We start from the raw sequence: 13,615 nt of genomic DNA, 5'->3' as shown, positions 1-13,615 counted from the left end.
GCATCTCAATATCGCATTTATCTCAATAAAGTCACATAAACATCTTGTTACTTTGTCATTGTTAATTTACCTGGAACTGACGTGTTATTATAAAAGCACTACACCGATGTTTTGTAGGACATTTTATGCAGTTATGGTGCAATAAAATGAAGGGAAGTAATACGACATCACATGTATAACAACTTACAAATAAAAAATGTTACATTACAACATGATAGTGATATGTAATATTAATAATGTTGCAAATGAGTGAAGGTAGTTAAACGACCTGGCTAGAAAGTGAAAAAACAACCTTGAAAACAGTTGCAGTTTTGATGGTAGTTCACCAAACTAAGCAGCAATTCATAGCTGTTACATGGTAAAAGGCTGCATGAACATCATTTAGGATCTGTCTATATCTAGTAGTTTCTAGTATCAAGTGCAAGTGAGCACTTGTTGCTGTTGCACAACCTTCAGCTGTGTTCAATATAAAATATAGCTGCAATAATTTTATAGTATCAAATCATACAGTTAGGCTGACAAAAAGGAATGTTTGATCCATTTTTAATATTCTGGTGCAATATCAGGTCATCAGCATGATTAGTCCCAGTCATTAGAGCTTGAAAGTGAAAACATGAAATACGGATCCCACAAGAAAGGCTGTAAGTCTGACCAAAAATAAATTGTGCATGACAAGGTCCCCATCAAAGAGACAAAACACAAATGGTTTTAGTAATGGTGTTGAAATGAGACAATCACAGCTTGAGATCCAGCTTCGAGAGTCATGCAGATGGTATGTGCTAGAAGGTGAGGAATACTAAATGGCCTTGAGTCATAAAGCCACACACATGCACAGATGCACACACACACACACACACACACATGCACGCCAAAGATCTGCAGCTTTTGCATGGGGATTTATCTGAAGGCCCAGCAGTCAAGAGCTCAATGGGGCATAAGACTTTCCAACCAAAGCCTGTCAGGGTGACTGAGGAGATCAATAATGATTAACAAAATAAATTCTCTGATTCCCTGCCAGATTATTTGCATCCCAGATCTCCTGATCTGTATAAACCACTCTTTGGTCCCAATCAACAAGGCCCCGCAACACAAGGAAAGTTTTTTTTTTTCCCAAGACATGTACATGACCCCAGGAGGAGAACCGGATATCCAGAGCCGATTTAAAACATGAAAGAATCACTGAGGTCAATTTATCTCTGTGTGGAAGTTGTAAATAACAGCGTCTCAGAGCTACAACCCTTATTTTGGCAATAGACGTTAGGATTAAATTCGCTTTACTTGGAATATTAAACTTTCTGGACACATTTCAATACTGGGTGACTGTGTGTTTTACTCCCTTTTTGGTGCACTCTCACCGTGCATGAAATGTGTGGCAAACTTTGTGCCAAAATCTGCAGACTTTTCAATCATTACCTCAGGGTAAATCCCTGGACTATGACAATGATACATCACCGAGATATGCAGTCTATCAGGTAGTTAATCCACCTCAGCGTTGGTCAGTCTTGTGAGGACGGAAATCTCCCAAGAACCTCGGAGATCGAGGAAGGTTGCCCCACACTGCACCCAGAGACAGCAAAAAGCTGCTTATACCTCAGACAATAGCAAGCCAAGTGTGTCACCTGTTTCCAGCTCTGGGTAAACTATTGACAAAGGCAGTAAATCAATATCGTGGGATTATATTGAATAAACAGTTAAATTTTTGAAAGTTGAAAAAAAAAAAAAAGACTTTGTTACAGCTTCATATGAGAATAAATCTGCTGGTGTGCTGTGCTTGGATTTGAACTGATTCACAGCGGGGTTGTGGATCTCCAGGAGTCCCTGAAGAGGGTCCAAAACAAAAACCTTCCTAAAGGAGGTTCCCAGGGAAAACAGCTTATCTGAATATCTATTAACCAATATGCATTTACATTTTCATATATCTACATCGAAAGTATTTTGGCAGGACACAATAAAAATAACTACAGCTAGGCTATATAAACTTAATAAAAAATGAAGCTGTGAGTTGTAAAGGACAAAGAACTTCAGCTTGTGTCTTTCTTGATATCAGTGACAGCACGATACAAACTGTTAAGGGCCTCATTAACTCTCTTGGTGGCCTCTATGGATCTCTCAACATTTGTTTCCACAACTGCTTAAAGAGAAAAGAATAAAAATAAGACATTTTTTTCTGAGGAACAATCCGTTTATGATCCCCCTTCCCCCACCAAGCACAGGGAACATGCTTCTCCTTTGATTTGAGTGTTCATCTAAACGGTAAATCTTAAAGTTATGTTCCCTAAATGTAGTATACCTCTGTGGCCAATATAAATGCCACTCAGATTCTCTTTACACCAGCTGTTTACATCTGCACTTTTCACTTAGAGGATCAGGACGTTACCTTGCAGCGAGTAGTTTTCTTTCTCGATCCCGGCATTTAAATGCAAAGTGACAAAGTTTCACATAATGAAAAAAAAAAAAAAAAAAGAAAGAAAGAAAATGCGGCGCGCAGCGAGCTCTTTACTTTAAGTGGAGGAGGAGAGAAGGGGGGTTATCCAAGGTGTTCGAGACAGATGAGGGAGGTGGGAGTCGGGGAGGGAGGGAGGAGGAGGCAGGGAGGGATAAAAACTGCAAGGGGCCATAGATGCTGGATCATTTGGAAAGTTTTCCCGTCCTGCACTCACCGCCTGCCCTCACGAACTGTACTTGGAGACGGATAGGAAACCTCGCAGCAGAGCCCGAGCGCCGGCCTTCACTCCGACACACACTGTCCTTCTTGTCCGTTTCAGAGGTGTCGCTAAAGGATTAATGAGCCAAAAAGGCACCGAGCTTCTCCTTTAAGGCTCATTTCGGCGTTTTTCGGCTTTACGCCTGGACTGCCCTAACACCTTCCCTTTCATATTCACTCCATTCGAGGATACCTGTACCTCTACTGATGGTAAGCGCTCATCTTCTGACACATTCACACACACAGGCACACACACGCACACACAAATACATACAACTGGAGCTTTTAGAGAGCGAACCTGTTGAATAAGACAGGGAGGAATCTCGCTGATAGTTTTGAGTTTTTGGTTTGTTTGGTGTTTGTGCGCGTTTAACCGACTTCACTGAGAGCTGTGCGGTGTATCCCCCCCTCCAGCCCCGTAGAAATATACAAGCATAGAAGCTCATAATAACCGAAAAGTCGATTCAGTGACAGAGGAGCTGAAGTTAAAGGAAACAAAAGTGTATTATAGGGGCGAACAGCGCAGTGATCCCGGCGGAGCTCGGAACAGGTTAAAGCCTTTTGTGCCGGAGAGCCGAGCAGTGACAAACCAACATCGTGAGGTCATTTCTAAACACAGCTTTCAGTTTCTCTGCGCTTCCCTTTCTTCAGTACAATTCAAATATTTACAAGATGTAGATTTGTGACTCTTTCCCGAAGTTTGGCAGAGATTTCCCCCGATTAAACACCTGTGTCTGCTTCGTGTCATCCCGGTGTGCGTAATGTAGAAGACAGAGATGACACAGCTCAGAATTTTTTCGCCAGGATGGAAAAAATGACATTGTTTATATCTTAAGCTTTTTTTTTTTTCTTTTTTTTTTTTAAATTCCAATTCACTTCCGCTTCTCCTGCAGGCCAACAATAACTCACGCGTTATAGAGCCAGTTTTAAAACTGCACATTTCTTTCCAACAATGACAAAGTCTGCAAAAACACTCAGTGCCAAACACGTTACAGAGGCATTCAGTTGCAGTGGATTTGAATCCGGTTTATAATTGTCGAGCGACAGTGTAATAGGCCTACAAGGACTCACATGCTCCACAGGTTTACACCTGTCTTTAACGAACGATTATAAAGTGAAATGGTGACATTTAATCCAGTCATGCAGCAGCAGAGAAAACATTTTGCGGCCTGCGGGCGCATGGCGTCCTTGGCACACACCTTTACTTTTCATCTCACATTTCTCCGCCATCGTGCAGGGGAACAGACTCGCCGAACTCTGAATGCAAAAGCTTTTTTTCATATTTACATAATTATATATTTATTTAGAATAAAGTCGCATGCGTCTGGCGAAGAGGATCTGTTTCTTTTTGCCGTTTGAGGAAAATATTGTCCCAGGTGTTGACTTTTTGTTGCTGATGCTTCCTGATATTCGGGGTTTTTCGGGTTTTACATCTGTGTTATTTCACACTCTGCAGCCTGTGATGTAAATCAGCTGAGAGCATCTGACGAAGCCAAAGTGATTTTTTTTCCCCCGTCATCTTTTTAAAGTCATGCAACTCGTCATTTCTATCGGACTTGTTTTCTTTCAGAATACACTCCAGCTTAACAAAACCATTAACCTGGTTTCAGTGATCTCACTGACTGTGAATGTTCTTACTGTTAAACTGCTCACTGGGAGCAAATAAAATCCCAAACCACTATTCAACAACAACAGACTTTGCAGGTCTCTGTTTTATTTCTTTCAACAGAAATGAGGATATTGCATTTTGTTGGCCACACTGAATCCTAGGGAAGCCTTCATTATGATCTAAACTCCTTCCAGCTTTAGTCACGACCTAGCTGTTATCAGGAGACTCAGCAAACACTTCAAATTCCTCTATTAAGAAGGATGTGTTATTTTTCCTCACAGTTATAGGCCATCACAATCATAAATACACACTATCATAAAGAACTGTATATAATCTGAAGCTGTGCTAGCACCGACCAGAGAGAGATACGTCAGCTGATCACAAAACACTGTTCCCATGACTATAAAGGTGCTGGTGAACTGATTTCTGGCACCGAAAATGACAAAAATCAGGCCATAGATTTGGCAGTTCCCGTGGTAACCTGTTGCCCTCCTTCCTCCCTCCCTCCTTCTCGTCTTCCCTCCCTCCCACCATCACTGTCAAATTCCTCAGGAAACACATCTGAAGAGCCATGTGCATAGTCTGATCACATTATCTCTAGTCAGGGAGGGAGAGAGGCCAAGGGGGACCGAGCAAAGCCAAGGGCAGTTGACTGCTCCGGCCTAATTGCTCCCTGGTCTGCATTTGTTGTTGCAAAATCTTTCTCCGTCTGTCGCACAGTTCAAATGTCTTCAGAGTGGGAAACTTCTTAAAACGCTATATAATCCTGGAGTTCTGTTTTGCTCTCGCTGTCTGATCAACAAGAGGAGTAAATACGAGGCCACACTGCTGATAAATGTGGTGGAAAGTCACCGAAAAAAAATCAACAGAGTTTAGTGTAAAAACTTGTTTTGCTTTTCTTTCTTTTTTTCTTTTCTTTTTTTTTCTTTTCTTTTTTATCACCACTGGTGAAAACAGGCCAGCAAACATGAACGCGGTGACTTTTTCCAGAGTTGAAAGTCACTCCCTGTCTGCCTTACATCTTCTTTCATCATCATCGCACCACTTTGAGTGTCTGTCTGTTTTAGCCTGCAGCTTTGTCAGTGGCTGGTTACAGTTACAAGATGTTCTGTATGGTCAGTGTTTTTGAGTACTATGAATCCCTGTAATCATGGGAGAGGCCCTCTCTGTACAATGAACGTTTGTTGTCAGAGATGTGCACACACACACACTCACTCATACACACACATACACACACACGTTATCCCCCCACCCCTTGGGTAATAGAGCTGATCATGTTCTGAACCCTCCTCTCTCTTTGCCACAGTTCTCACGAACATGCAAACAGTGGCAAGCACTCGTGCACGCGTGCAGACACGCACTCTCACGCATGCACACCGTTTAGCTCATGCACACACGCACTGCACATCGGCCTTTCTTCGCGCACACTGGATCCAGTGTCATGACCGAGAAGGGGGGGGGGGTCAATCGGAGGTCAAAGTCTAATGCTGTTAGGAAAAAGATCCTTGATTGCATGTACAGTGAGCCATGCAGGGGCCGAGATTAATCGCACAGATACGAAGCCAGACATGGTCACACACACACACACACACACACACACAAACTGTATATTACTCACACACACACATTCACACACAGTGTTCCTGTTAATGTGCATCCTCACTGTGTAGTAATGCTTGGGTGCTCTCCAGCAGAACAGGCTCCAAATGATGACCAAAGACCTACAGTACGTCGCTACGGAGCTGAAATGTCTGCTCCATGGTGCTGTTGTTGTTGTTGTGGTCACTCCGTTAAAAATGCAGTAATTTTATTAGTGTGAGTCAGCAGCATTTAACACGTTTAAATGACGTGTAAAAGAATTGAATCATTAGGGCCACACTGTTGTGCTTGTTAAAGCTGACAGAGAAAAAGAAGACCGTTAAAGTTGTGAATAATATTTTATTTTTTATTTTTAAGGGGGTATTTTAAAGATTTTATTTGGAGATGCTACTGCTAAAACCTCCATGTTTCAACTGAAGTAGTCTTCTGGAGCCAAGACAATATCCTTGATGGTGTGGTTTCATCAAGTTTAAGAGCCAAATATACCCTACAAAACACCATATATATATATACACATACAAACACACACACACATACATACATACTCCAGTGGTGAAGGTACGGCTCTCCTGCTGATGACAATGATGTCAAAGAGCAGAAGGCCTGTCAGCAGCGTCACTACAACCTGTTTGATCCCTCAAGTGGGGGAGCGTTACTAAGACATGAGGCCCTTCTGAGATGGATCTGTTTAGTTCCTTGTCTGAAATGGCTGATCTCACTTGTTTGGAGGAATAAAGGTTGAGCGAGTTCACTTGGAGACGGTTTCTGAAATCCCTCTTGGATATAGATTTTTACCGCTCCTGATCAAAGTGGTGTTATCAGCTCTTTGGTCTGTCTGTGAACATGATAGGGAAGTTTTTTTCTTTTTCAGTTGAATCAGGCAGTTATCCAAAATGTTACGCTCATTGAAGGGTTCTGCTTAATTTCTGGAATAGTTGTAATTATTGCAGGAGGTGTGTTTTCAGTCTTAGGTGAGTGTGAAGGCATTAGGGATCCGCTCTCTGTGTTGTGGCACATACCTCTTTACATTCCAGTTACAGTAAATAGCTAGCTTAGCCCAAGAGCCAAAATGATAAGCCTTAAAGAGACACTGGGTCTCTCTTACCCACTCACACACACACACACACACACACACACACTGACACAGACATACACACACTCCCTCTAGTACTCTTTAAGTAAATACCAGGTAGCAGCCTCAAGTATTTGTATGCAGTTGCATTCAGTTTATAATTTCCCTGTGTTTTTATCTGTATCTTTCAGGAACAGGGTCACTCCAACGTTCTCCTGCAGCCGCCCAACACCACCTAACATTTCCTGGAAAAACGTGTCCATTGCCTCCTCCCAACAAACATGGACTGTTTTCCCATGCTTTATTTTCTGTCGGTAAGTAAGTGGACCATGCCATTTCAATTTGTGCCATGTGACACATCTTCCTCGTTCCCTCTCTGCCCACTGAGTCACTGATTTTTGTGGCATTCAGCTCGACCTGAATTGAAAGTCCCTGTAGCGTGCTGGACAATGCATTTGTATGAGGAAGAGCCTTTTTCAGTTAAATATGTGGCTCATAGTCTTTGGTTTGCCCCATGGCTTGTTGGAGCAGACTGTGAGGGACCGTGGCTTCTTATCAAGTTAAGAATTTGCTCTGACCCCAGGGCTGCCTCTTTTATTTGTCTAATCATAGTGGAGAAGGGAGGAGACGAGGGGGGCAGGGAGGGAGTGAGGAGGAATGGCCCTCAGATTCCATTCAAAAAAGTTGGGTTCTTGAACCAGCTGTTTACCTTCGGAGGATGTCGCCAAAGATAAACTGCAAGTTGTCTATCTGATCAGGGACTGCTTTACTGTAAACAAGGCCGACCGGACTATTAAAACCAATTAGAGCTGCCCTCAGTGGGGACTGATAAAGAATAAGGTGAAAAGGGTGTTTTGGTGAAGACACGGAAGAAAAAGCAAAAACAAATTTTTTCTGTCAGTTAAAATAGAGCCTTTCTCTCCCTTCCTTATCTTTCTTTTTCTGTGTGTCTTCTTCCCCTCTGCTCTTTCCAGTTCTCTCCTAATCTTTTATCTCCCTGTGCCATCTGCTGCTCCCCCCAGAGACATCATGATTCCTGGTAATCGAATGCTGATGGTCATTTTAATATGCCAAGTCCTGCTGGGAGAGAGTAACCATGCTAGTCTGATACCTGAAGAAGGGAAAAAGAAAGTACCGGGCCTGCAGGGTCGTTCGGCCGCTCAGAGCCATGAACTGCTGCGGGACTTCGAGGCCACGCTGCTGCACATGTTCGGCCTCAAGAGGCGGCCGCGGCCCAGCCGCTCCACCACCGTGCCCCGCTACCTGCTGGACCTCTATCGGCTACAGTCGGGGGAGGCTGAGGAGGCTGGAGGGCATGACATTGCTTTTGAGTACCCAGAGAGGTCAGCCAGCCGGGCCAACACTGTGAGGGGCTTCCACCATGAAGGTAAGGAGAAAAAAAAAAAAAAGGAAAACCTTCAGTAGGAAGAGAGATGTTGAATGCATCATGGCAGCGCAGAAACATTACAACTTAATTGAGCTCACTGTTGCCAGGGCTCACTGTTGCAATCATTGTGTTAGTATTATATTTCATTAGCATGGTTGAGGACTGCTAAGTTTTCAGGATAAAAAAAAAAAAAAAACATTTCCTACATCCCTTGAAACATGATTGTAAGGCAGCTCCACCCATCTCACCATAACCAAAGAATCCAAGGATGTGGTCACCGAACACTGTCTAAAGAGGGGCAAAAAAAAAAAAATCTGCTAGACAAGCTCTCAAGAGCCTCGTTTGACAAAACTCTGCGTGTTTGGTTAGCAGCTGAAGGAAAAGCATACCTTCATATTACTGACTTGCACTTCTCACCCCACCCAGCAGAACATGGCTTAAAAAAGCTCGGTCTTGGCCTGGAATTGAAGTGTGCTCTTCTCTCATGTCTCCAGTTTATATGGAGGGCTCTTTTAGAAGGACCTTCCTCAACGTGCAATTATCTTTAATGCTACTCTGCAGCCTTCTAAATAAAGCCCCTACTGCCAACAATGTGGGTGCTGAGAGCAGACGCTGCAGCTCTCCGGAGAGATGGAAAAACAGTCTCAGAAGCTGGTGTGATAGAAAGACTGGAACGTTAGAAGGGTTTCTGTTTATTGTGACTTGGATCTGCTTAGTTTTAGCGACAGCTGCAGAGGTTTCATTTAAGGCACCGAGAAACTTCGGGTTTGACTGATCTGTTAAATGTAAGTTGAGGTTGGAAAATCCAGACTGAAACATGTCCGGTAAATGCTTGCGAACCATCTTCTAGATCGGCGGAGAGACTGATATATGAGAGTTAGCAAGTGACCTTGTAGCGTAGTGAACTGAGAAAACCAAGGAGCTTTAGGGCTGCAGAACATGTCCGCCCTTAGGGGGAGGAGTGAGGAAGGAGGGATGAGTCAGCCTTAATGGGGCTTGTCAAACACACTGCTAGTGGTAACACACGCCAACACACACTAACGCGGCAACGTACCAAGGCTAGTGAGGAAGAAAGAGCACCGCCGCCGGAGGAAGAACTTCTGCCTGTGATGCAATGTGTATGTGCATGCATGTGTGCATGTGTGTGTGTAGGTTTCAACTGCTCTCTACAAGCACTTACCCTCCTCCTCTGCTAAACTATGTTAATAATACACTTTGAGGTCTTGTGAGTGGGAGTGCTTTGCTTTCAGGGAAGCACCATTGTGCGATAGTGTGATTCAGTTGACTGATCTGTCCAAAACATGGTGCGGTATCAGAGTCTGCAGCAGCTGGACAGTTGGGTGAGGAGGAAAGGTAAACCATGTAACTATCCATCTTTAATTCAGTAAGAAAGATGTGGGTTTTTTTTTTATTCCTGGGTGTAACAGGTGGCATATCCTTGTTTTTAAATCACTGCAATCACAAATTAAACTACAAAGCAGACAGCACATGAGAAGGTGTGCGAGTGCACATTTCAAATTTTGCTCAGGCTTTGGTTTGAAGGTTTGAATGCACTGCGTTCCCTCGCGAGACGTCCGTTCCCATGGGCTTCAGATAAATGAGATTCTACTGTACTGTCTGACTCCTTAATGATTATTCATGATGAAAATGATAAATGTCTTAAGTGAACAAACTGCAGAGCTAATCAAAAACACAGCAGGTTTTAATAATGAGAACCACCTGGGTAAGATTAGGGCCTGGGTGTGAAATAACAGGGGTGGATTGAGCAGGAAAATAGTAGACACAACATTCCTTTCCCCAACAATGGTGATCTTGCCAGAAATCTGCAGACTGAGCGTGGAACAGGGAGCCTCCACTGTGTTTATACTGTAGCTGTGGTACGTTAATCACCACCCTCCTTGTAATGCGTGTTTCAGCAAAGTGCTCAGAGAAAGGCATTGAGAGAAGGGCTGGGTAATCCTTATAGATAGATAAGGAAGCGTGGATGATGTATATTTATATTCTTGAACACCCAAGAGGCCTCGAAAAGTGTCCATGCCCATTCTTTTGTGTCAATTAAAGTATGTTAGAGTGTGAAAGTGTGAAGTTAGCACAACTCGAAGCTGCTGCCTGGTACTGTCAGAACTTTGGAGGGCAAACAATACAGTGATACAGATCAACAGGAGACAGGGCGTCTCCATGGAAACTTCAATATCTAAATATTTTTGAATTTATAAGATGCACATCTGAAGCAAAGCTATGGAGTTTATTTTCTACACGTTTTATAAGTTGATATTACCCACACATTATTGAATTATGCACTTGAGCAAACATTTGTCCTTTTGCTCATTTTCAGAGCACATGGAGCGGGTGCATGAGCTGGACGATGGAGAGGCCATGCCCCTTCGCTTCCTGTTCAACCTCAGCAGCATCCCGGAGGACGAGCTGCTCTCTTCGGCCGAACTAAGGCTCTACCGTCATCAGATCGATGAGGCCATTGCTGACACCCTCTCAGGTGAGCAGGGGCTTCACCGGATAAACGTGTACGAGGTGCTAAAGCCCCCGCGGCCCGGGCAGCTGATCACGCAGCTCTTGGACACACGGCTCGTGCGCCACAACGCGTCGAGCTGGGAGAGCTTCGACGTCAGCCCTGCCGTGCTGCGCTGGACTCGAGAGCGCCTCCCAAATTACGGGCTGGCTGTGGAGGTTCTGCACCTTAACCAGACGCCGCGTCACCAGGGCCGACACGTCCGCATCAGTCGTTCACTACACCAGGAGCCTGGTGAGGACTGGGAGCAGCTACGCCCCCTCCTGGTTACCTTTGGCCATGACGGGAAGGGTCACCCTCTGACCCGCCGGACCAAGCGCAGCCCCAAGCAACGGGGCCGTAAACGCAACCGCAACTGCCGGCGCCACGCACTGTACGTGGACTTCAGCGATGTAGGCTGGAATGACTGGATAGTGGCGCCCCCTGGTTACCAGGCTTATTACTGCCACGGGGAATGCCCCTTTCCTCTGGCGGACCATCTGAACTCAACCAACCATGCCATTGTTCAGACACTGGTGAACTCTGTGAACAACAACATTCCCAAGGCCTGCTGCGTGCCAACAGAGCTCAGCGCCATCTCCATGCTCTACCTAGACGAACATGACAAGGTGGTCCTAAAAAACTACCAGGAAATGGTAGTGGAGGGCTGCGGCTGCCGCTAACACACAAACTAACTAGAACTTGGACTTGGCGACTTGAAAAAAGCAACATGGACGCTAAAACAAATCAGAAGGTCTTTACTCCCAAAAATGTTCACTTGGACCCTTATTTATAACTTTTATGTTGAGGTGTATGTTTGTCTCACTTTTTTTTGTTTCTTTGACAATATGATCATATATTTTGACAAAATATATATATATTTATATCTACATATTAAAAATAAATTGAGTCCTTATTTTAAACATAAAAAGCTGTACAACTTTTCATAATGTACATTAGATTGTATAAGTTTTTTTTATTGAGAAAATAGTAAAAACAATCTAAAAAGTAAAGTTTATTTACTTGTAATATTTATTGCTTTCATATTATATACATTTTGGAGAAAAAAAATAAAAACATGAATTGCTTCCAATAATACATTCAAGCAGATCACAAGACACACGCTTTGTGTATTTGCGTAAATTAGAGCACTGCCTGAATTTGTCACAACACGTATATTTTTTTAAATAATCAATTGAAATAATCAGAAATGTACACTGACTCTAATTAACCTCTTTATTTTAATATTAAGCTGATGATTTCAATTTGCCCCTTAAAACAAAATTCATTTTACCATCTTATAAAATATATGTAATAACTATCTTCTACAAGGGGGTTGTAAAAATAAATGAGTAAATTTATGGTTTTCAGATGAATTTGGATTTAAATTCTAAACCTGATTTATCCTATTGGCCTTTTAATGTGTTCAAATCAGCTTTTAGCTAAAAGATAAAAGCAGAGGAATATTTCTGATGCTCCATCTTTCCCAAATAAAAAGAATGTTTGGTTTATTATCTGGCATCTCACCAGCCTTTGAATGATTTCATCAAAGAAAGACAAATAGTGGAATTTCTCAGTTTTCAGTAACAGAAGCTGTTACAGAAATGCTATGCCATTTCAAAGCCAGTAGGCCCGTGGGTGAAGGTCTTATTGTTCTCAAATTTCACTTTTATGTCAATTTGGTGAACATGTGGTGGTTGGACACTCACTAATCCAATTGCAGTCGGGGCGGGTTGTTGAGCCCGACTGTGGGAGAGTGACTCTATTGTTCTTGACGTCCTCACATTGGGGGCATGATTGTGGCCGATGCGTCCTGCCCTGACACAAGGCGGCTGAGTCCTCAGAAGAATCAAAGGTTAGACGCTCTGTCTCCTGCCTTTGTCTTCAGCGGCTCATGCCGGCAGAGCAAAGACGCCTGTCTCCAACCTGTGCCCCATCACACAAAAGGCTTCTACATCACTTATTTACAAGCTGACGGCTGGCCCAAATTATATGATAATGTTTGGAGAGAGCGGCTCCTTTGAACTGCTGGGGGACGTTTGCTGTGCATTGTTTCACAGAGGGTGCCCTGTACATCATCATGTCTCAGGGGTAAACCACTGGACATTATTTAAATATAAAAATGATATATAATCCCTTTTTTTTTTTCTTAAAAGAAGTTTTAATGCTCTAGTTTTTTTTTCCATAATTCCAACTTTTAAACTTAACTTTTAATTGCTGTCTGTCTTGGGGGAAAAAAAACAGAAGTCAGAGTTTAAATAGAAAGATATTTAACGAGTAAGTTGAGTGAAATAAATTAGGGATGACATTAGGCGATTTCCTCTAATGACAAGTGAGGTTTGTTAGTTTTTCCTACTGGAGCATGTGCAGGCCCTCGGGCCCTCTAATGGCTGCCCGGCTTCTCTTTGATGCCTCCATATCAGCGTCAAAGACAAGGGTGACTGCTAGAGGAGGAGAAGACAGAGAAGAATTTCATTTTGAAGTGGCTGAAGGCAGAGAAGGAACTGCAGGAGGGTCGGAGGTACATGTATGTGTGTGTTCGGGAAGAAATTGAGGGGGGGGTGGGGGGGGGGTGTCTTTTCAGCAGCTTGACAGCGCAGTTACAACATTTCTACTGATCTCCCCCCTGAAGTTGAGATAACATCAGCCAGTTATGGTAATTGTCTGTTCATTATCCCACTAACCTACACAAAGAAATGATGCATGTTTATTAAAAGGCCCGGAGAGGGACGTTTATA

General features: G+C 43.3%; 1 protein-coding gene across 1 annotated transcript; it reads left to right on the top strand.

Annotated features, from left to right (window-relative positions):
• The first annotated feature begins 2,774 nt into the window (after positions 1-2,774).
• bmp4 (bone morphogenetic protein 4) lies at positions 2,775-12,391 on the top strand. Its single transcript, XM_023400982.2, has 4 exons — positions 2,775-2,914; positions 7,176-7,298; positions 8,007-8,371; positions 10,707-12,391. The coding sequence occupies exons 3-4, from the start codon at positions 8,014-8,016 to the stop codon at positions 11,558-11,560; spliced, it is 1,212 nt and encodes a 403-aa protein (XP_023256750.1). The 5' UTR covers positions 2,775-2,914; positions 7,176-7,298; positions 8,007-8,013; the 3' UTR covers positions 11,561-12,391.
• The last annotated feature ends 1,224 nt before the right edge of the window (positions 12,392-13,615 follow it).

Source organism: Seriola lalandi, unplaced genomic scaffold, assembly GCF_002814215.2.
Source record: "Seriola lalandi dorsalis isolate HSWRI2012SDOR001 ecotype SW California unplaced genomic scaffold, Sedor1 jcf7180002053102, whole genome shotgun sequence".
NCBI classification, from domain to species: domain Eukaryota; kingdom Metazoa; phylum Chordata; class Actinopteri; order Carangiformes; family Carangidae; genus Seriola; species Seriola lalandi.
The sequence above is the reverse complement of the archived record's forward strand: the minus strand, read 5'-3'. Positions and strand labels throughout refer to the sequence as shown.